General features: G+C 35.4%; 1 protein-coding gene across 1 annotated transcript in view; it reads left to right on the top strand.

Annotated features, from left to right (window-relative positions):
- The first annotated feature begins 6 nt into the window (after positions 1-6).
- LOC112962653 (transcription initiation factor TFIID subunit 4-like) overlaps positions 7-24,280 on the top strand; it is a 150,807-nt gene continuing 126,533 nt past the window's right edge. Inside the window, exons 1-7 of the mRNA XM_026059029.1 lie at positions 7-84; positions 3,687-3,859; positions 17,682-17,819; positions 19,078-19,305; positions 20,048-20,170; positions 22,004-22,093; positions 24,022-24,279. Of these exons, the coding sequence (XP_025914814.1) occupies positions 3,689-3,859; positions 17,682-17,819; positions 19,078-19,305; positions 20,048-20,170; positions 22,004-22,093; positions 24,022-24,279 (1,008 nt within the window). The 5' untranslated portion in view covers positions 7-84; positions 3,687-3,688. The remainder of the gene's footprint in view (positions 85-3,686; positions 3,860-17,681; positions 17,820-19,077; positions 19,306-20,047; positions 20,171-22,003; positions 22,094-24,021; position 24,280) is intronic.

The raw sequence follows: 24,280 nt of genomic DNA, 5'->3' as shown, positions 1-24,280 counted from the left end.
AGCGCATCGTCGCCCCCCAGCTCATCGTGCGGCCGCCGCAGCAGACCACCATCCAGCTGCCTCCGGGCTTCACCATCCCGCCGGGTAAGTGGAAGTTCGGGCTCGCCGGTCCCCGCCGGCCCCTCTTGCTCGGTACTTTTCAAAGTTGCCGTTTTTCCCGCCGCGCGGCTTGCTGGAAACGAGCAAAGGGCGAGAAGGAGCCGCAGCTGTCTGCAGGCGAGCTGTGCCGAACGGGCCGCCGCGGCCGCGGGTCTGGCTGTCCCGGCGCGGCGCTGCCGCCGGCGAGTTACTCCTGCCTCGCGCGGGAGAGGCTGGCGGCCGCGGCGAGTTGCTTCATAGTAGCGTAGGGAACGCTTGTGCTCGAGGTGGAAAACTGGAGAGCGCTCGCTAGGAATCACGTCCTATGCATTTGGTCTGTTCTCTGCTCTACTCTTGATACAGAGAAAGTTTTCCTTTTTTCAAAGAGTGCCTTCTGATACCAACCAGGTGACAATATCCAGGCTAATTTGCACAAGTTAATCTAATTTTTTTCATTTCAGCATATATGATTGTACCATTCCCTGCTGTTTCTGGGCTGTCTTTGCATCACTGAATTGTATTTCTAATTCTGAAGTAACCGTTATATCCTGTTTGTTCTCCTTCTAGTTTCTTAATTTTCTTTATTAAGAACGTACATTCAAAAAGCTCAACAACAAACCAGAATAGTGCCTTTTCATCCTAGTAATTCCTACTTTAACTGTGTATTTTCTCCTCTGAAATTTTCAAGGGTCTCATTCGGTGTTCCCCTAATTGGATACTCATATTGCAAAGAGTTGATGACTTTATTTCCTCATGGTTTAGCAGATTAATTAACACTTAAACTATTTTTTTCTATTAATACTGCTAACATAATGATACTGAAGATGCACGTAATCAGAAATAACATTTCTTTCAACATGTGTTGGTGAAACTATTTTGTTCTCTAAAATACCTTATATTTATTAGGTAAGTGGAATGAAAAATGTGATAGTGTAAAAGCTTGTTTCTAATTTAACTTTGTTTTAACTAATTGTGTATTTGGCCGTAGTTTATGAAACTTCTGCTCCAAATTCTAATGCTCGAATCAGATAAAGCTCAGTGGTTTCAGGAAGACCTAATTAACTTAAAACATATAAGAAGTTGGATATAAAAGTCAAATTGTTGCTATTTAGACTGTATTTAATAGCTTTAGCCTTTGATTTCCCATTGTTAATCTGTATGTATATCATAATTTTCAATTGAGTTTCTGAAGCTGCTTGTGTCAATACTTTGTTCTGCTATTTGTTTTTTAAACATAAGAGGAAAACGGAGCCCTTGAAAACAATCTTGTCATAGATGTAGAAAATGTTATAGTACTATGGAAACTTTTGAGATTTATCTTTAGATTAGTGAATAGTATATAAGTGATTTTGAAACATCACACTTAGATCCCATAGTGTAAACTTCTGTCTAACACAGAAATTTAGAATCAGTTTTTGAGAGTAGGCTGTCTGAGTATATAATACAAACTTCTAAAGTCTAGTAATTCAATTGGATTCTGAGGATATGAATATTTTGTACACATTGCTTGGTAAAAGAAATTAAAACCTAAAGTTCCCCAAACTGAATTAAAACATATGAAAATTAATACACGAACATTTATGCACAGTAATTATGCCTGCAACATTTGTTGATACTGTATAGCATGTGTTGCATTAATTTGTCCATTCCATTCAATTTTTTTAATTCAGAATGAGTTTTATGAATTTAGAAGAGAAATCAGGAAAATACATGTGAATTAGTGTGGTATAAATAGAATGTGTGCGGTTTTTTTAATGCATGGTAGTCCATGGCCTATAAGGAGTTTTATTTAAAGTTCATAACATAATTAGAGAAGTGGTGTCTGTTTTGACCAGTTGGGACAATGTACTACTATTTGTGTGTCCAGATGGTTTAGGAATAGTAATGGTATATATGAAATAATCATCTGCTTACAGAGTTTTCTACAAATGTAAGCTCTAAGGCTTGGTGTTTGAAGGGCTAACAGACCCCAAAAGTTAGGTGTTTTTTTTTTTTAATTTATATATATATTTTTAAACTCTTCTTTTAAAAATTACTCTCTGGGCTTTGAAAGAGAGTTATGATCGTGTCTTTTGGATGTCATCCTTGCCATAGCTCTCTATACCTTTTAGCTTAAACCTTGATTTCCAGAACACTTTACTTTGTAGTGGTGCAGATTTTCTGTCAGTGCTTTTAGCAGTGGAGGTTGGCTGGAAGCACCCAAATCTAGGTGAGTGAGACCTTTTATTGGCACATGTTCACCACAGGATCAGGAGTTGTATTTCTATGTCAGAGACTGAAAGAGATTTTCTTGGAAGAAGGTACTTTTGGAATTTGTTACTTGCTTGATACAATAGTGCTCAAATTTCTTTATCCTCACAATATGTTGCAAAACCTGTCTATTTACTGAGGCTTTTTCTTTTTTTCCAAAAGCTGATAATTAGAGGTGGGTGTATGCTTTTACCTCCTTTACTTTCCCTTGAGAAGTTAAAAAATCTATATATGAAGCAATTTGCACATAGAGATCAGTTACAGAATCATTGTCTACTCACTGTATGTTATCAGCAGCGTAACAGAGATTTCCTAAATCCTTATTTTTTGGTTCTCCAGTAGCAATAGGCAATAGGCAAGATGTTTTCTTGTTTATAGTCCCATTCCTCTTTGGTATTACACTGTATCCTACTTGCATCTAAATTATTAGAACGTATTCTGGAACTAACTTGGAAATTTTCTGGAAATAATCTGGCTGGAGAACTGTTTCTTAATTCTGAGTGAACTAGAAGAAGCATATTACATGGTTTGCTGTGCTCTTCAGTAACTGTAAATCTCCAGATAGCCTGGGGGGACCAACTTAGCTGTCATCTCCTCTTTTCTGACCTGCTGATTGTGGAAAACGTAGGCCAGTGGCACTAAGGGCCAAGCTTCGTGGCACTGACTGTGTTTTGAGGAAGGCCTCTACCTGTGAAATGCATCACTAGAAAATAATTGAAAGGTATCCTCATTTACAACCAGAAAGTGTTGGAAAACACTTTTTTTTCAACATACTTTGACAGTCAATTTTAAAATAATTCCTCTGGTGTTTTGCTAGAATGTTTGCTTTTCAGTCGTCTTGTGCTGAAAAGTAGTTGTGTTGGTTCTCTGGGTATGACAGTATTTTTCGTGATATCTAAACCATATGTAATGCTTCCTAATACAGTGGTGGTGAGTACCAAATAAACTTGGGTGGTACTGCTCAAACATTAATTAAATCTGGAAAATTATATAGTTAGAAATGCATCTGGCCTAATATTTGCATGTATACATCCCCTAAAGCTGTTTTAGTATATATACTTATACCTCTAAATATTGCTGCACTCTTATACATGCCAGTTATCAGTTTTTTCACTGCTGTTATCCATCAACTACAGTTGTGGGAATTCCAGCCTGAACTGTATAATAATTTTTGTTTGCTAGTAGGGATTCCTTTTCTTTTTTGAAATAAAATCTTTTATTATACCACAGTAAAAAAGAAAGATACAAGATAACGAAAACGTAAGGTGCTCTACATTAATTTTATTTCGTATTCTTTAGTTAGATGGTTCTTTATATTATTCTTTATTCTGTAGTTACTCTTACTTTATCCTCATTAGGTATGGTCTTGGTGCGCACAGATGCTGGACAGCTTGTCATGGTCCCTCAGCAGGCTCTAGCGCAGGCTCAAATGCAGGCTCAAGTACAAACGCAGGGACAGGGTCCTACCAGCATTTCACCCAGACTTTCAGTTCCCACAAGTGGCCCAGTGTTTCGCCTATCAACAACTCAGGTATGTCTGGTTTGATTTCACTTTGTTTTTATGGATTACCTTTTCCTCTGTCTTGCACACTATTAGTCTGTATGTTTTTGCAGATGTGTTTTTTTCCCCCCTATTTTTTATATTGAAAACAGGAAATATTTTGTCAAATGCAGTTTAGTTTCTAGGACCTGGGATTTTCTTATGTATTTGAGAAAATCTGCATTATAGATTCTTTCAAGACCCTGTTTGGACTGTGAGTTCATTGGAGGTAAGAAGGCTCAGTTGTAGCCACAAGTTAGTTTGGAATATATACCACTGATTCAGTAAGTGAGCCTTGTTCCTCTGAATCAGAATCATTCTGATTTCTGAGCATGGTATGTGGATGCACTGTATAGTCAAATTTCACTAGGAAGAAAAAAAGAAAAAGCAAAGCTCATTCAATACGAACTTTTATAATGATTAGCTTTTCTATTATACTTTATTCAAAACAGGGAGTTGATTCCTTTTGATCCACCTCTGGGTGCGATCTGTCTGCTTCAAGTTGTGTCTGTGTTTTTGACTACATTTCCTTTTTTTTATATGAATTGACAGGATAGTATGCTTTCCTACACCAACCTTTTCAGTAAAGCATGCTTTTTTTCGGCTCAGAAGTGATTTATTTTCCAGGGTGAAGGCATGTTGTTACATTTTTAAATTACTTTGTAATCTGCTTTGGTTTAAAATTTTGGGCTGTTTGGGGCAAGAGGTGAACTATCTTACTAAAATGTATATGCAGATATTTCTGAATGTTAGTGCAGGGCAGCTGTGATTTAATGATAGACAGACTTAAGGTAGTGTTGCCTAAGGTCTTTGTGAATGTGATAAATAATTCTGAATAAGATGAGCTGAAAAAGAGGCCTTTAAAGTTTTTTTGATGGATTATTGGATAGCTCGTTGAAATAACTTAAATGTGTATTTCTCAATGTTAAAAATTTGATTGATAGGGCATTTTATGTTTTGTGTGTTACAATGTATTTATAGCCTAAAAGATTGTTTAGTTTAATTCAAAACTAAGAGAAAATGATAAGCATTTCAGGAGAGAACAGGAATGTAGGAAGCTGGAATAAAATTGGCTAATTGAAAATAAATGAATGAAATGAGATAATCTAAAACACACAGTAGCCAACTGGAAAGTAAATTTCAGACATAAGTGTATCTAGGAAGATACTAGCTCAACCGAATGTATTTTAGGAAAAAATAAATAAAAACCTGGAAATACTTGAAGAATATTATGCTAACAGAGAAAGGTAAAGCATTATTAGATGGAATACATAACAGAATTCTCTGCAGAAAAGCCAGCTGGTAAATATTTACATTTGTGATCTCTGGAAGGAAAGGAAGACTTATAGAATCTTCCAAAGGTAAGTGTATTTTAGGAAAAATAAACACAGGCAGAAGAAAGTACAGCCTATGTTAATTTCCAGAGTTTGTGACTAGTTTGGCAACAGCAAAAGTTTAAGCAAGTTCTCCTTTTCTGTTTGTGTGTCTGCATTTGGTTGTTTGGGATTTTTTTGGTGAATAAATACAATCAAATTTTTACTGGTGACACCAAGAGACCGTATAGCGCACATTCCAGCAACAACGAGTATATAGCATAAATGCAAACCAGAGATTGAGGGGTGGGGCTGTACCAAAAATATGATGTCAAGCTGTTAAAATGAGTTAGCTTCAGCTGTTTCTGCTTCATATTGTTAGTTTTCACATAACTTTAACACCTATGGCTAGTATGCAGAATTCAAATTCAGAGTGGAAGCATTCATAGCATATTAACAAATTTGTCTGTAATTTGAAAAATATTGAGGAGTTCAGCTTTCTTGTGCGTAGAATCTTAGGAAGAATACAAAAATGTAGGTAGGCTGCTTTGCTGCCTACGTGCAGTGTTTCTTGGAAGACTGGAGTTTGGATCCCAAAGTCAACCTTAAGATGTGTGCGCAGCAAATGTTTGGGAGCTGATCGTGTTGGCCTCAGACAGCTGTTCTCTACTTACATGAAGCAGTTAAGGTTGTGGAAAGAGTATAATGTAACTTGCTAGATTTTTATAAAAAACAACTATGAGGACACCGCATGTTGATGCGGTTGTGGAGCTGTCTGAACGCTGATGGAACGATTTCTGGCTTTAGAAGGATGTAATTGTTTTTGTGCAGGGTAGGTACCTTGCTGCACAGCATTGTTGATATTCTTTTTTACTTGTTAGGGCTAAAAAGCTTGTTGAGAGTAGAAAATCTAGCAAGGCGTTATGGATGGCAAGTGCTTTACAGGATGCAATAGTTTGAATATTTTAGGGTTGTAGGATTAGAATCATGGTATTGCAGCTAGTCAGGATTCATCAGCTTTGAGAGATGTGTGGCACCTGCCCAGCTGGTACTGCATCATTTCTTTATTTGCTGTAATTTATAAAGATAAGAAATGATTAAATATAGTCCTTGGAAAATGTACGTTTTACTTCATGATTCTGCATGTCGCCTGCAGGCTCTTTCATTTTTTCATTGCTTATATTTTGTATATATTTGACTTTAAAGTATTACAAAAAAAAAAATAGTTGGCAATGTTTTAAAGCCAGATTGTAAATGTTTAAGTTCTAAAGGTTTTTATTATATCAGAACTAGACTTTCATCTGACTAGTTGGAAAGCTTATAACCAGAGGCTTTACATTGCTTTTCTGGAGAAATATTTGCCTAATGACAAATATTATGCCAAGCTTTTAGAAGACTCATTTTTTTTGTTGGAGTAACCATTATGATTGATCAAGAAAAGGAATAAAGTTCTAAAGTACAGATTGTGTACTGAAAAAAAATTTTCTTCTAGTAAGTTGATAACTGATTTTTTTTCTTTTTCATAATGAAATTCTGATTTCAGAAAGCTAAAGGCTGTCAATTCAAATTTGCAATAAAAATTTGTAAAAATACAGAAAATAATTTTTCTCATATGTTTTATGTCTATAAAGTACAATATTCAGGAGTCCTAGTCTCTACTGTGACTGAAGCACAGACAAACTACATGTGACATTAGCTCAGGACAGACAATATAAACATTCACTGCTTGAGTCCTGACAAATGTTTTGCAAGATTGACAAACATTGCAGGCTGTGTTGTTTTAACCTCTAGAACATCAAATACATATCTATCCATTGCATTAGTGGAATGATTGGTATTTTACTACTTAGAACTCATCAAATTTGATATTGTGTCTTTATTCCATTATTTTAAGATAGCTTTATTTGTATTAAAATGCAGAGGGGTTTAAGTATGTGAAATTTAGTGAGGTACTTCGGTCACTGAGTTTGTGTCTTACTCTGAGAAAACTGTCAAGTTTTGACTTTGGTAGTGTAGACTTTCTACATAGGTGGGAAATTTGCCATCTACTTTGCACATTCTAGGAAATAGTGTTTTACTACTAAGAATGTACAATCCATCTCAGAAAAGCCAAAGCCTTCATGCTTCATAGATATTATTATTGCTTTTCTTTGGATTGTCCTGATTGCTACTCAATATCAAAAATAACAAGTTATTCAGCTTACTAAGTGTTTTCAGCTTTATAGTTATAATTTGTATGTACACTTTAAATAATTACTTTCTTAAGAAACAGTATTATGAGTTATGCATTTAGATATAAAGCACAGGTCACTAAATAACATGCCACGGAAATTGCAAAAGCTGGTAGTTATTTTTGGCAACTCATTTAAGAACTGTTTTGAGTAATAGCTGGAGAATATAAAAAGACAAGAAAGATGGCTTGATAAATTACCAGAAGTGTTCATCTGAACATCTCTCCCCTCAACAAACTAGCAATTCCTCCTCTCCCCTCAAAAAAGGAAGAGGGGAAGAAAAGAAAGGACGAATAAGGAAAATATTTTAAATGTTCTTAAATGGGACTGACTTGACCAAGGCATAGAGAGCTGTCCAAACTGTCTTTTAACCTTGCTTCCTCAGCCTGATAATATAACAAGGTTTTCTTCCCATATTCCATAACCATCATGATAGATCTCCCAGTTATTTGGGAGGAAAATGAGTGCAACTGAAGCAGGCTCCTTGTGGAAATACCTCTCACTCCAGCAGCTGTGCTGACTTCCAGGACAGCATGTGAGAGAGGCATCACCTTTCTCCAGGAGCAATGAAAGTTGCTTAAATAGAGAAAGCGTAGTCTGCTTTCTGTTTGGATTCAGTATATAGCCTCAGCATAACACTTTCTTTAAAGACAGTGATTTTATCTGTCACCCGTTGATAAAAACCATGTTGCATTGCTGAAGGTTCAGAAGTCAAATATCTGTATCTAACAATATTTACCTTTGTAGGGAGCTCATCCAGCCGTTCCTCCTCTTCTCCTGTTTATTTAAAAAAATATTTAGATTGCAGTGTCAAACACGCAGAAGTTCAGAAAGATTAGGTACATAACTGCCCATTCATCCTATGTTAATCTCTTCCATACATGTGCAGTGAAATTATGGACTTTGCATGATAAATGTACGAAGAAAGAAGCATCAGCTAGACGATCAAGGCACAGAATCGATATTGCACAGCAAACATCTGGTGTTTCTTACATTTTGAATGCTTGTCTTTACAATTTATATTATTGTTTGACTTTGTAATACCTTGCTCATGTTTCTTGCGACTTTTAGGAGTTATAGGTAGAGGATGTAAGCAAATGTAATGTAGCTTTTGCGACAATGTTATATGAGGTTCTTGGAAGAAGATAGACAAAATCTTTTTGAAAGAAAGATGAGTTCCGTTCTTGACTCTTTGGTGGGTAATCTTTGATTAAACGTTTACTTTTGCTACTCGCAATTGCTGCTCTGTAAAATATGAATAAAACCTGTGTGTTTCGGTTCCTAGTAGAACTCAGGAAAACTGCCTAGGCAGGACAAGCAGGTACCTTGCAGGAAGGTTCTTGGTTCTGGTCAATTTAATACCAAGCTAGAAGGCTCCAGAGAACGGGAATGTGTCGCAAAAGGATGTGTGGTGTCTGGACGGAGTGAGGAACAGTGAAACAGAGTCGACCAGAAAAATCAGAATCTGAAAATAATAGAGATAAATTAAATGTGAATATTACAGAGAAAGCAGCAGTTAGTAGAAGAACCTATAATGTGGAGATATACTGGACATTTTAAGGATCTTTTTAAAACTAATTACAGAAAACATAAAGACACTAAAAGAAGCATGAATATGTACCATTGTACCATAAATTAGTTTTAATTTAGGTCCAATTATAAGAGAGTAGAGGATTGTAAAGGGGGAAGAATACTAACTACAGTGTTTTAGGAAAAAGAACGCAACATTTTTCAGATTATGAATATAGATTCATCTTGTGGCTGCAGCTAGCAGAGGCTTGTCTTTCTTTTTTATAATTATTCTCCCATATTTTACATGGAAATACCCAGTCTTATGGAAGATGGTTATGATCTTGTTATACTTTGAGTGCAGTATCTGTTGCACTATGAATACTTTTTCACTGATAACACGTATAGTTTGTATGAAAAAATATACCTAATGAAATGAGAAAAATATTTGAATGTTGAAAGCAAACATTAGTTTAAATTAACTGTGCATAATTTTAATTGCTCAATTATCTTTCTACATGTTTTAGTTTCCTTTTAGTTTTTATTGAAATTAATGTTAGCTGAATATTAAAAAAATGATTAATGTTGCTAAAGTTTTATCTGTTATAGGATCTTGGTTAAGATACAGATTTTTTAGAAAGCAAGAGCTATAATTGCATGGAACTTTAGTTAATCTTATTAGAAGAATTTCATTCTGGAGCCATGTATTGCAAGTCAGTTAAATAAACATGAGTTTTCTTACATTTACTATATTTTTCAAAGATTATAAATAATTTTACAAGTTTTTAAAGCTGATTATTCAGACAGTTAAACTTCAGCCTTCATATCTTGTTTTGAAGCTTATACTTGTGAAATTATGAAAAATAGGTAGGTGCTGCCATCTAGTTTTTCTTTGGTGAGTTTCTTTATCTACATTATTCATTTGTATATTTTATGACTTTTCATGCTTTTGATGCATATTTTGTTTATTGGTTTTGGTACTTCATTACCCGGATTGCTTTATATGCATAAGTGAAAAGCAAAAATAAGTTATTTAATTATTTTAAACAATTTTCAGATTAAAGTTGGCTACAAAAATAAACTTGTGCTGGCACCATGAATATAGAAGCTTGAGAAACAGCCTTCTACAGCTTTATATACAGAAAAGACCAATGTTAGTTTTAAGCCTGGCCCATAATATTTTATTATGTAGTACCTGTTCTCTCAACTTAGTATTGGGGTGAAATAGTTTATATTGGAATTCTAGTACGACTGCTGCTGAAAATGAGTTCAATTTTAGAGTTTGCTAATGTTTTTGTTTCAAGTTTGATTAAACGTGTGTTTTCCAATGTTAAGTTGCTTTGTGTATTTTTAGCAATTAAAAATGTTATTTTAAAGTTATGTGTAAGTTTGATGGGTTAGTCCAAATGTTTAGGCACATAAATGGGCTACCTAACAATTCTACTACAGTTTTCTTTGCATTGCATAAATAGGACAATCTATTTTATTTATTCATTTTTTAAAGAAAATTACTTTTTTCTCCTAGTCTTGTTATTTTGTGCTTTAGGCGTTATTCTAACTGTTTCTCTGAATGAAGTTCATTATATATGCTTCACTAATCTATTTTCTGTATTTTGACATTTGCTGTCTCTTAGTAAATTTCACCTTATCATGCTTTTTTCAAATGAAAAAAATGGCTTTTGAATTTGTGAGAAGTGTTGAATCGACTGCCCTGGAAATGGATTTTTGCTATGGGAATATGCCTGATGCAGACGACAGCAGCATAGTCTTTGCCATTGAATATGACGTTGACAGCAGCTCTAAACTTGTCTGAAACTTCAGAAGCTATTCTCTCTAAAGCTGAGCCTTTTGAATCTGGCATATTTCTGACAACATGCTATGCCTGTGGTTTCAGCAGTGTTTATATTTCTACATCTCCTTTTAATTTTGACCATCTTTTTTCCTTAGCTTTATTGATCTTATTTTTCACTCTTTCACATCCTTCCTACTTTTCTGGCAAATAAGTGTTTTACTTTTTGCAGAAATTTTAAGCAAATTGATAAATCGGTATTGCTGCCTGTACTGCATTACTGTTATTCTCAAATAAGTTCTTCTGTACTATTTCTTTTGTATAGACAACTTTTAGGTTTGTTTCTTTTGTATGATATTCTGCAGAATACGTTTGGGTTAGGAGGATAGGCAGGTTTGTGGAGGTTAATGGGTTCACCTTCATGTTAATTATGTATTTAATGGACCACTTAGTGTCACTGAAACTTAACTTAAAACCTGGACTGTAGACAAAATGTTAAAGTATCTTTCCTCCTTTTCGTGGAATTCCAACTTCCTATGACATAGTTGATCAAGATTTCTATGAGATGAGTTAGTGATCAACTTGATAATTGTCATTAGTGGTTTAAATAATAATTTACTTGTTTTAGTTTTTAGAATACAGTTTCAGGTCATGTTAGTGCATCTTCAGTTATTGCTGCTGATCCTGTGTAATCAGACATTAATGTATTTATATTTCCTTTTTGGATATAAATTTGGAACAATTATTACTTATCTGAAGATACAAGAGCTAAGGTTATTCTTCTAATTCCTTTAACTTGATGAAGAGGGAATGTATTTCGTATTCTGTTTTGCAGGTTTTATAGGTATCGCATGCTTCTGTTATTCTAGTTTCTACAATGTGTACTTTGGACAGTTCTCCTTAATGAAGAATTATTTAACATTTTTCTCTCCACTGTTCAATGGGTTGTTCCAAGCTTATTTGCGGCATACTATCAAAGTCCTCTTTTGAAGTGGGAATTAATAACCAAATATGTTTCTTTGTGAAGCTTATCCCTATAATATTTTTTTAACAACCCAGTCAAGAGGAATATTAGTCTCTTTTTATAAACAGAAAATGGAGGCATTAGGTGAACAATTAAAAAAATATTGCTTAATTTTTTTAATACTTAGTTTGACTTCATTGTCTTCAGTTGCAGCTGTGACCATTCTTGGTCATAAACCCCACATTTCAAGTTGTGCACTCATAAATATACAGCGTATGAGTGTTGAGTACAACAGAATATCTGTATTTGTGTGCAATAGAGCATTTGCGCAGCACCACAAGCACTGTGCAGTTCAGGCAGAACTACAATCTAATTTTAGGACCAACATGCAGCTGCTTTTTAGTCAGCAGATTATCTGGTTTGCTGGCCCCCTCCTCATCTCCCAGTTGCCAGCCTTTTTTTTTTTTTTTTTTTTTTTTTTTGGCTTTATGCATTCCAGTGTTAGTCTCGAATGAGGCCGGTGTCCTGAAGACAAAGCTCCTTCGTAATCTGTCACAGTTCTGGAATACGGTTCTAGAATATCTGTCCTGGACTGGATGAATTAGGGTTTCCATACAAAAAATGGCCAAAGAATACATTGTATACCCTTTTTTTGAATTCCTGACTTTACAGCTTTAATGTATTGTGTATATGTTTCATAGCATTAAACAGTATGTGCCGCCATTCTGAAAGCCACAGGTTTTGGATTTTTCTAAACACGCTGCATACTTCCATTAACTGAGCTAACAGAATAAATCCGTAGTGGTTATAGATGGAGCAGCTCTAGAGGAGAGAAAGTGCTTTGATGATGGGTTATGTCGGTGTTTGCTTACAGCAGCAGGATGCCGAGGCTTCGAAGGTCTGGGTTTTGAACTCAGAACTCCCGATTTCTGGAGGCTTTCTTTGGGCCAAGCTCTTCTGCCTGTCTTGTCTAATCGGTCCCAGTCCCGTGTCTTCCTCCCTATTGGTTTTCTACTATGTGGACCCAGAGGGGACATGATACGCTTAAGAGCAGAGCAGCGTCTCCCTGCTGTGGGCTCTGCTGCTCGGCTCCGGGCTTGGCTGCAGTGTCTCCGAGGGGCAACTGTGGTGAAAATTTGGCCTAGTGCTGACTTGCTTATGAGAGATTCTACCGCCGACAATCTTCTGTAATCACGTGCAAATTCCAAGTTTTTAGATGGTTAGTACTTTGGCTCAATTCGGCTATATTTTTATCAGACTGAAAAAAATCAAATCCTCGTCGTACAAATTACTCTGCAACCAAATTTTAAGTCCCTTTTCCAGGTAAACCATAACCAAAAAAAAACCAGTCTGAGGCAGTCAATGAGCATATTAAATTTCTCCATGAATGTTTTAGAAGTCTAACAGAATTTTAAGTATCAGAAAACAGATTTTGATAGTGGGGAATATTGATACCTTAGTAGTATGTAGGGCTACCAGCTTTGCCTATGAGAAAGATTGTATGAATTATTTATTCTAAAATGAACTACCAGATTTGACCTTTACCCTATGCTTCTGCCAGTATCCGTGATCCCACCGTAGTTTTTTTCCCTCTGTTAAACACTGTCATGTTAGGATGGCCAGTTTTGTTTGTAAGAAATCTTCACTGAGTTTTATTTCAGATTTTGTAAATCTAAACCCAGGAGTCAAATTCTGGAAAAACTGAGTTTTCTGTCACACCTAGCAGATGCCATATATTGAAAGATACACAAACTAAATCGTGATGTGGATCTTGATAAACTTGCCTCTGCTTTCCTGTTAATATTTGCTTAAATACTATGGGAGTATTTTCTGTCTTCCTTTGATGATTGATAGTGGCTAAGTTGATTGGCAGGACTGTTCACAAAAAGTACATGTAACTGTTGTCCAAAGTAAGGTTTCTTGCTTTGTAGTGCAGAGATTGAGTTCCTTAGTATTGAGCAGAGTGGTACCCTTAGGCTTCATCAGTAGGTGGTACTGTAATACAAAATACGAGTATGCCACAAACCTGTTTCCAAGGATTTACTTACATCAGTGTATTAACCTGTGGAAGTTCAAACTGCCTTGATTTTTATAAAGCTGTGAATACATGATGCAATACCTAAAATTGGTGTAGTCTTGCTTTGGCAATAGCAAATTATCCCCAGATATTTTCATTTAACTTTTCTCTATTCAGATGGCCTGCTTTTTCAAAGGTAGCCTGTATGTTCCTTATGCTTTCAAATCTAAAGTCAGCTTGTGTGTGCACAGCAGGTACAATGTTATTTGCTCCTGTTTATGCTTCAAGCTTTGCCTCTCTGTTCATGTGTCCATAGCTCTGGGGAGAAGCTCTACACAGGAAAGTTAAGAAGCAGCTATTTAGAGAGTGAATTTACTGTATACAGAGTAATTCCAGACTGACTTCTTCCGTGATCAGTTATAATGTGCACTGACTGCCTTTGTGCAAAGTGACTTATTCAGCCCTGAAACCGGAGTAACTTGCATTATCCGCATGACTTGTGCAGCCACAACGAATCTTGGTATATCCACTTTCCAAGCTGGCCAGACATGAGCCAGATCCAGCTTAAAGCCTTATTTCCACATTTGCACTGTGCTGTACTCCACTTACAGTATCTATCCTGTCTGTGGGAACAGAGCAAACTGAGGTCCGTATGCAAAAGGCTGTCTAAGCATGCTCCGGTGTCTCTACGGGGATTTGTTGTGGAGTATATACTGTATTCATTCATGTCCTAGTGTCCTGCCCACTGATTTCCAGGTATACAAAAAAAGCTTCTTAAACATTAACTTATATATTTATGAAATGGAAAAATATGTGATATATCTAGTCAAAAACAATACGACATTTGAAAATATGTTCCTTTCCAAGCTTCTGTTGATAATTTTGAAATTTAATCAGCATCATGCCAAACCTTAGCAAATTTACTTTAAAGAACGTCATGAATTCCTTTAAACTATTCCACTAGAAGCTTGATACACTGGGTTATGCCTTTTTTCATGTAATGTTGAACATTTTTGTTTTCTTTCCAATGGATTTTTCATGAGATCTGTTTACAGCTTTTCCTTTCCCTAGGAAATTCAGCTATTGGTTTCTCTATCATAGTTTTTCCTAGTTTTGCTGATGTGTTTGTGTTGGGAGTCCCTTATATCACCTTCTGGCAACTTATCACTGTCATTTGTAGATCATTTCCATGATACTTACAAATTTCTCTAGGATAGTTCCTTGTTAGGTTTCCGATCCACTCATTTCATACTTACCTTTTTAACATTTATGAGTTTTGGAGCTATGTATGTAAATTGTTGCATTATTTTGTTTGCAGATTTTTGGTAATAAGGCATTTTCTTACTACACAACACATTAATAGATTTTACCGCAATTTTGCATCAAAAGGTGTTGTCACTGGTGGTTTTTAAAACAGAGTGAATTTAGTCTTCATTTTGCACGGTTGGCTCTTGTGGTCTGGCACTGAAATTCTGTGTATGGAATGTGCTGCATACTTTGTTGGGTAATATGCTGTTATGATACTGAAATTATATATTTTAATTATAAGCAATTTTGTTTTCAAGTATATTCCTATGATAAATTGTAGGCATCTATTAGCTGAGAAGAATTCTCTGGCTGCCTGTCTGAGCTTTGTATTTGCGGATTTCTGGCTGCAGGTCTTTCTTGGAACCGAGTGGCTGCCAGAAGTTTGCCTGGTTATCTGCTTTCTTTGTAAATCCTCACCTCTGGAAGCAGTTACTGACAAGAAGGGGACAGATTCAGAACACAGGCATGCTGTATTTTTAGGTTGGAAACACTGCTTATAAGGAAATGAACAATATATACAATATTTATATTAAATGCAAACATTCATCAGATACATATTGTTTCATTCAACCAGTATTGTAAGGAGTTTAAAACTAGTGATCTCCTTTAAAATGGACAAAAGAAGTATGTATTTAAAAAAAAAAAAAGCTTATGTGATCCTTCTTCTAAAAAGACAGACAATTCTAGCTATTCATGATGATGCTGTTTATTGCCTCTAGGCTGCCTCAGTATGGAAGACATCCCAACTCAAGATTTAAAAAATCTTGAAAGCTATCCAAACAAAAAAAAAAGGTTTTGTTCAGATGTCAGGTAGATTTCCCCCCCACCGAGTTCAGAAGATTGATATCCAGTAGATGATGTTGCTGAACTGATTGGTAAGGAATGCTTGGGGCTTCAACTGCCTGTCTGGGCCTCTGTTCCTTCTGGAGATCTCTTAAGTGTACTGGATGTTCTTTGATATTATGTAGGTTTAATGGACAACGTAAGAATCTAAAATAAGCCATTCTTGATAAAAATATTAATTATAGAGATGTATAACTAAATATATGAATCAAGAAAAATGATTTTAATCTTGTGAGAAACAATAATGTCCGTGATCTGTTACTCCAATCACTTAGAAAATGTATGAATTTTTCTAAATACATGTTTGGATGCAAATTTTAGTAAATGCAGGTTATAAGAGAGTCTAAGATGTGAGACCAGTGGTGAATAGGAAGCAACTAGATGACCTTTTTATTATTAATACCCATGCAACTTTGTCTATAGGCATTTTGGCCTTCATTGTGCTGCAATTACTTCATAAGAGAATCCATAAGTATACTTTATATTTTAATTTCTTTGTTGATAACTATGCATACTATAAAAACACACAGTCCTAATGGGCAAAAGTTGACTCTCCTTGGATATGTCAGTAAGCATTAATGGTTATAGACATCGCTCTCTCTCCAGAAGAGAAGATTTTTTTCTGGATTAAAATTGAGGCACATGATGGGGGCATGAAGAAGTTTTTAAATTGTTTTTGAAATTACTTTGAAAGAGAAATTAACTTGCTCTAGAAGGTAAAAGAAAAAATATACTGCAATGTATCTCTATTTTTTTGTCTTGTTACCTACTTTCAGCATATACTCAATACTTGGCCACATTTTCAGCAGGAATCTCAACACATGCTCAGCTTTGGATTTGGATGTGAATTTACTAATGTGACACAGTAGCTAGATGCAGATTTACTTTATTTGCACGTACGGTTCCACTTTGCATGCAGACACCACATTTTATAGCTGTATGCTTAGAATCCTTCTGAAGATTGGGGTCTCCATTTTTAATAACAAATGTGTTTTTTTTGTTGTTGTTAGAATTGCCACATTGTGTGCAATTATGCATTTCATCCATACATTTTACGTTTCTGTAGAATTAAATGTTACTTTCCTGATCACATTTCTTGTTCCTAAATCTAGTCTGCTTTATCCTTTTGTTTGATTATAAGGGATTTCAATATATCTCTCCTAATTAAAGTAAATTACAAAAATAGTGAATGTTTGCTGTGTAAGAAGAATTTACTGTTTTTCAGTTGCTATTAGTGGGAGGTTGTAAGTCAGTCACTTTCCTTCATCTGCATTTAATATTCCAGTTGTTTCGGATTACAGTGTGAGTTCTATGCCAATGATTCTCAAAATATTTAGACTTAATTTCTGTACAATGTTTGCATGTAATTTCATCCAAATTTATTTTGAAAATCATTTTTTGTTCTTTATATTTTCTCTCCATATTAATTTTTTAAGAAAAATCACTATAATATATCAAATGGATTAATATGTGTTATTGACAACTATAAACTCAAATTTTGATGAGTAATAACATCATGTAAATATTACAACTTAACTAACACGTTAATGTAACATCAATTTTTCACAGGTCACATCCTGTTTTTTCTAATCTTTTTGACATAGCTGTATGAGAAATAGCTTTCAGGAAAAATGTTGCAAGCATCTTACCATTGAACAGTAAGAAAGCTAATTTTTGCAATATTTGTTGTTATATATTTAAGAATAAGTTATCGTTAAGCATATTACAATTTTTCTTTTTGCAGAATTAATGATTATTCATATAATGACTATTAGTAAAAGGCTTGGAGATCAAGTTATAAAGATGAAAAAAGTAAATTCCTCGTTTTTCCTTTACTAGCAACCAACTTCTGTAGCTGCAACTACTGTCCGCCTAGGACTTCCAGTGCAAGCCAAAGTTGTTCAATCAACTGCTACACCAGTTAGTGCTACTTCTGCCGCGACTCTACCAGGTGGCTCTATTCTTTCACATACCACAGTAAGTAGCAAGAATATAAAGCACAGAAGATGGGGGGGAGGTAAAAGGGGGGAAGGAAGTTCATAATTGTATCATTTCTCTAAAATGACTTTGAGAAATGTTAATAAATTGCTTTTATTGCAAACATAAGAACAAAAATTAATAATGTACAGTCAGCTCCCTGTTACACTGTTGTTGAGTGATAGCCTAGATATTATTTTGTATTTATTTTCTATTGTTTCTTAGATAATAAAAAAGGGTAATATAGGTTCAGTTTTAAGCTTCTTTTTAAAGAAAAAAATTAAATCAGCTGATCACGTCCAGCGCTGAAGTAATATTTACGTGCTTGGCTAGGGCTGGCCCCCGTAGAGAGCTGTTGTGCCTCTGCTCTGTGGTCACCAGTGCCTCACTGATTCCATCCGGGTGCAGGTGCCTGGAGTTTTGGGTCTGTGCCCAAACAGAGCAAGCTTCTGCAGTGAGCTTGGATTGGGAGGTCCTGGTAGCTTCAGCACAGCACTTCCACGCTGGCTGACTGGCTGACCTCTCCACTTTCTGCAGTGCTGTTTGGTGTGTCTGCTTTAGGCGTTTTGGTACTTCGAAACATGGCATATTAGGTCAGGCAAAGTGTGAGCCCTGAACTGGATTGTGTGTGTGTATGTGGTGCTCTCTGCAGCCTAATAAACTTCCAAGCCTTGTAGGGTTGAGGAGTGAGCAGCACAGCCTTTGCATGTGACCAGGCTAGCTCCAGGACAAGCTTTTTGAGGTAGGGCTTTGCGCTGTGCCAAAGCACATATACTGCTGCTGGGCCTGGATTAGACCTGGAAGCTGTGTTAGAGCATTTGTGTCATCTGCATCTGAGCTGTCACTGTAACTGTGATATTGATAATTGGAAACCCGGTGACATGGTCATTGGGATCACACAGATCATTGGGAATTGATGTGTTTATAGTAAGGGTCAATTTTACAGAAAGTTGAGTTGCACAAGTAATATCAGCATGGTGATATTAAAGGGCTGGATTATAGCAATTCATTTGTAGTGGTCTATTTTTGTAATAAAAAACTTTTAATGAGAACTTTTACTGTTCAGCATGGTTAAAGGGTGACATAATCAGGGTTAAAGCAAGTAAGTAAAGTCAGTGGTTTTATTTTGTCAACAATGGTATATTTGAAAGGAAATGAGTTTTTCTTTATTGGGCTTTTGAGAACCTTATGGTTGAGTAAAAGATTTAAAAGAAGAGAATTATCTTTTTTTTTTTTTTCCAATATAAAATATTAATAGGTATCAGTAGCTTCAACAAGTGCTCAAAGTTTATTCAAGACAACAGTAGCAACTGGAACATCAGCTTCTCAACAACCCACAGTAATTGCTGGTGGACAAACTCAAGCTTCAGCACAAACCCAGGGTCAACCTCGGCTGCCGCTTCCACCTCATACAACAGCACAAGTACCAGCACAGCCCCAGGTCATACCAAGCTCTCCTGTACCCGGAACTACAGTGGTATCGCAGGTAAGAATGTAAATTCTAGGTGCGTCATTTTCTTAGTATTGTGTAAAATTTTCAGGTCAGTTGAGAAACAGAGAGAACATTTTTTCACGTAAGTCCACTTCTTGTGATGAAACAAATTCTTTACGAACTAGAAACCCTTCCTCTCATTTCAACTAAATGGAATACAAATTCTGAGAGGGACAATAATGGTCAGCTTTCCCCATCCTGACACATATGTTTCAGTAGTGAGAGAACTCTTTCTGTTATCAGAACAATCTGACCTTCAGTCTGTGGACTTCATTATTATTATGTTGCTGGGCCTCAAAAGTGTTGTTACACTGAAGTACAACATTTCTGGTTCTCAGAGTAAGACAAAATTACACCATATAAAAATGATGGCTGAAAAAATTAGAACATCTGTTTTTATACTGATGAAGAAAAGATTAGATATGATGATGTTTGGAAACTATTTCTAATCTGATTTTACTGTTGTAGCTGCTTTGTAAAAACATATTGAACCAATCATTAAAAAAATTATTGATTTTTGTTATTAGCCATAAGGTGTGATATTTAGTTACATAAAGAAGTGAAGAAACTGTCAGATAACTAGCAACAATAGTAAAATAACTGCAGATGTATTTCAAATGTCTTCTGTCTGAATTAGAACCAATTCCGCATTTTCCTTATTTATAGCGATTAGTGCATGCAGTGATCATGATTTGAGTAGCATGCATCTGACTGGGGTTTTTTTTGGTTTTTGCAGGAAATGCAAGAGAATGTGAAAAAATGCAAAAACTTTTTAGCTACCCTTATAAAACTTGCTTCTCATAATTCACCTTCTCCAGAAACATCCCGTAATGTGAAAGCTCTGGTTCAGGATTTGTTGGTAAATATTTAGTTATCTTTCATTATGTCAGTTATATATTAAACATATTATTTATGCATGCTGAAAATTATTGATTTGATCATAACCATTTTTTTTGCTATACTAATAGTGAAAGGAGATGGGCTGCATCAAAATGCAAATATTCTATGCATTACACATATTCACAAATCTGTTAAGTTAGGCTTTCCCTTAGTTTATAGAAGAATAAATCCAACGAATTATTTAGTAGGCATTTATGAAAAATACTCTTGTTTTAATGGAGAATATTTTGATCATGTTTATTTAGACAAATACAATAAAATACAAGATTTTTTTTCTTAAGGGTTCATTAAGTTTCTTTTCTTCTAAACTACAGTCTTTTATGGAACAGTAAAAAGCTATTAAATGTTATAACTGTAACTGTTGTAACCACTGTATGAATGTAGAGATCTCCTGGTACCTTGCAGTTTAGTGTTTCTAGGACTAAAAGAAATGTATTCTGCTAAGCTGCTCAGTCCAGGTAGTTCCGCAGAAAAATGCGGCTGGCATGGAGCCTTAACTGCAAATGGATTTCAAGAGGCAAAGTGTTTCAGCTAGGCAGAATCCTTGGGCCCGGAAAAAGCCTGACTTAAAGTAGTCTCCAGTACAGTAGATGTTTCAATGAATTATATAAATGTATTGCAAATAGATATTACTACGGACTTGGACAAATAGACTGGCTTCTTAAAAGAAAGTAAATATAGTCTATAAAGAATTTGGATTTGAAAGTGGTTGATATATATTTCTTTGAATTGATTGTCAGGGAAACCTGTGTATTTTAAACAAGCCTAAGACTTTTTTTTTTTTAAAGTAAGAGCCATCCAACAATAATATTCAGTGGTTCCAGTAAAAAAAAATGGTTTGACTTTTGAAAAACTAGGAAAGATTAGCTAAATAAAGGTAAGTACTAGTTATATTTTAAACAAAATATTGAAGCATTTATATAAAATAAATGTATTTATTGGAGGGTGTATTGGTTTGTTTGTTTTTGTTTTGTTCTATATCAGCCTAAGGAAGCTCATGGATGTTTTTATTACAGTCTGAGATGTTAACTAATGACACTTCAGAAGTATTATAAAATACATTTGGATTAAATGGATCTCCTTTGTTTACATAATATCTTATGGTTTTATATAAGTGTATATTTTATATATATATATAAAATATAATTTGTATATACATGTGCACATGTATTTGAATATTTTATATATATGTATATGTACAATTTTTATATGCAAATGCACTACATGTATCGATTAACATATACACATCCACATGCATATTTACTAGATTAAACTGGGCTTTCAAAATTGGTTTTGGAATTAAGTAAAAATATTTTCCTATTACAAGAGCTAGCAGCTGTTATAATAATTTGTGTGGTTACTTCAGCTACTCAGTTTTGGATTAATATTTTTAACAAGAAATTGCTGTGTGAAAGTTATTGAGAGAATGGAATTCCTGAAAAGACTTGAGTGTTTGTGGGATCTAGTTGCTTCTTAAAGTGTGCATCCCTGAGGGGACTATGTGTATAAAGGTCAGAGATTCCCTAATTCTGAGCAGCAGGGTAAATATATAAATGAGTTCCTGATAGAAGGATTTTTATAGCTGCAGAGGAGCTGAGTTACTTGAATTGTAAGTGTTCTTCTTGATATGGTAGCCTAGCTAGCAGTATGTATATATATGTGTATGTATGTTTATATATGGGAAGTGTGTGTGTTTCTACCATGTGAACTTGCCAGTTGTGTATGTTCTCATTGCTATCTGGAAACAACCAAAAAACTGAACTGCGTTGTTGTGGGTTTCCCCCCCACCAAGGATGCAAAGATTGATCCAGAAGAATTTACAGGCCGCCTTCAATCAGAGCTCAAATCATCTCCTCAGCCATATCTTGTACCTTTCCTTAAGGTAATGTAAACGTTGTTTAGATAAATTTATGTCAATGCAGATGTCAATACTTGAAGTTTTAGAATATACTTTCAAATGGCATTAGCTTTGCCTGTCTAGAGCAGGACTACTCAATTAATTTTTGCTTTGTAGTGCTAATTTCTGCTCCAATGGGTAGTTTTACCAAGCAGTACGTGCTCAGTGGGCCGCTGTTATGGGCAGCAGCTCTGGCCGGCCAGCCAGGCGCTGCGCCTGCTTCATGGCTGGGCGCCGGGGCGCTGGGCTGCAGCCAGCTGCTGCCGGCCAGGGCACCGAGCGCTGAGAAACAGCGGTCCCCTCCAGGAGGGAGGCCTCGGGGCTGGGACCTTGGTTTGGGTTTATGCAAAACTTACTTATGGTCCAGAGCTGAACTGGAGTTACTTCTTGAGTAGCCCTGCTATAGAACATTTTAGTCACTAATTTTAAGTAAAAAAGCTGTTATTCTCTAGTTTGGAAATTATACATTGTCTGTTTTGTAGTGAAACTTTACTCTTAGAATGCATTTACTTTTCTGTGATAGTAGATTTGTTTTCTGTGATGAAGTACAACATTCATATTTGGAAGAATTGCAGGTTACCTCTATAGAATGCTTCAAGTAATTAAATAACTTCCATATTGTTGATTACAATCTATATATGAGTCTGTATATGAGTCATTTCAATACATATGTAATTGTGACTATTAAAAACTAATCTGAATAGTGCTGTTTAAATAATTAGTTATTAGATCCTGTCTGTAAGCTGGGACTAATCTTGTCTATAACTGAACTTCTGATATGGTAGTAAGTGGATTTATTAATTGTTGGGTCCTAAATTAGTATATGTAGTGGTAAACTTCTAATTCATTCTTTCTACATTAGCTACAATAGCTTCCCTATGCATGATTATATACCTGCATACAAACCACATTTGCCCCAACAAACCACAACTATCATTTCAAAATCATTTCATTTCATATCATTTCATTTTTCTTCTAGTCATAAACTTCTCAGTTTAGGACAGATTTCCACCCTTTCTTCTGTCTCTTCAATTTTTCTTCAAAATTCTCCCCCTTCTGTTTTTTCAAGATATCATTAACCCTTATTTGTGCCTTTTCCTGCTCTTATTCTGCAGTCACTTTTTGCATAATGATAAGTTTTAACTTGTTTCCTTTCTTTGAAGTCCTTTCTTGGCAACAGCCATTATGTTTTTAAATAAACAGTAGAAATTTAGGAGGAACTGTAACTTGGGTTAAACACTGTTGAGTTCTACAGTTGCCTGGGGGGAGCACTTCAAAGGACACTGCTACCACTAAAAAACTAAAAAGTTTGTTCGTAAAGATATGGGATATTCTTTTAGAACTGTATTTTTTTGGTTGAACTGGTCTGAACATGAAGCATACAATAGTACACTTTTCTAATCCAGTCAGAATACATTAGATCAGTAATATTACAGTAAACAACTATTGCTGGAGGGCATTAACAGTTAAATCATCTTGTTCTAGGTCCTGGAGGCATGTCGGGAGAAGTAAATTGGTGCAGCTTACCACTTCTAGCATGCAGTGGGAATAAAGTTGTTCCTACTGTCCTGCCTTTCCTATTTCCCTTTTTTGCCCTTCCTACAAGTTCTAGATAGTCGAGTGTTTTGAGGAGGGAGTGTTGATGAGGGGATGTCATATTTTCCTGTTATGGTGGAGTTAGGACATATCACAATCTATAGAATTGCTAAATTCAAAGTGCAAGCTTACTAAAAATGTAAAGTGAACTTTTCCTTTTATGAAGTATGTTCAGTCTGATTTCGTTCTGAGTAATAGGCAGATTGCATAATTGGAAAGAAAGCTATATTCTTTTAATTAGGTTTATAGGAAATTTCAAAAAAATTTTTTTGACAACTTGGAAATTTGATATTTCATAAACTTTCTTCTGTTTTTAGAAAAGTCTACCTGCATTGAGACAATCTTTACTGAATAGTCAACATTCAGTTTTGCAAGGACAGCCGTCTCAGCAGTCACTTCAACAAACCAAGCTATCACAAGTTATACCTCAATCTGCCTCTGGAAGCATTTCCACTGTTGTCACAACGCAGACAATAGGAATAAGGCAACCAAACAACATTTGCACGGTCTCTGTATCAAATACAGTGCAGCCTCCTCAGGTTAAGGTGGTACAGTCAAATCAGAGTTCTCAACTGG

This window comes from Apteryx rowi, unplaced genomic scaffold, assembly GCF_003343035.1.
Source record: "Apteryx rowi isolate R43461 unplaced genomic scaffold, aptRow1 scaffold_1, whole genome shotgun sequence".
Classification (NCBI taxonomy): Eukaryota; Metazoa; Chordata; class Aves; order Apterygiformes; family Apterygidae; genus Apteryx; species Apteryx rowi.
Note: the sequence above shows the minus strand (reverse complement) of the source record. Positions and strands in the feature narration are given on the sequence as shown.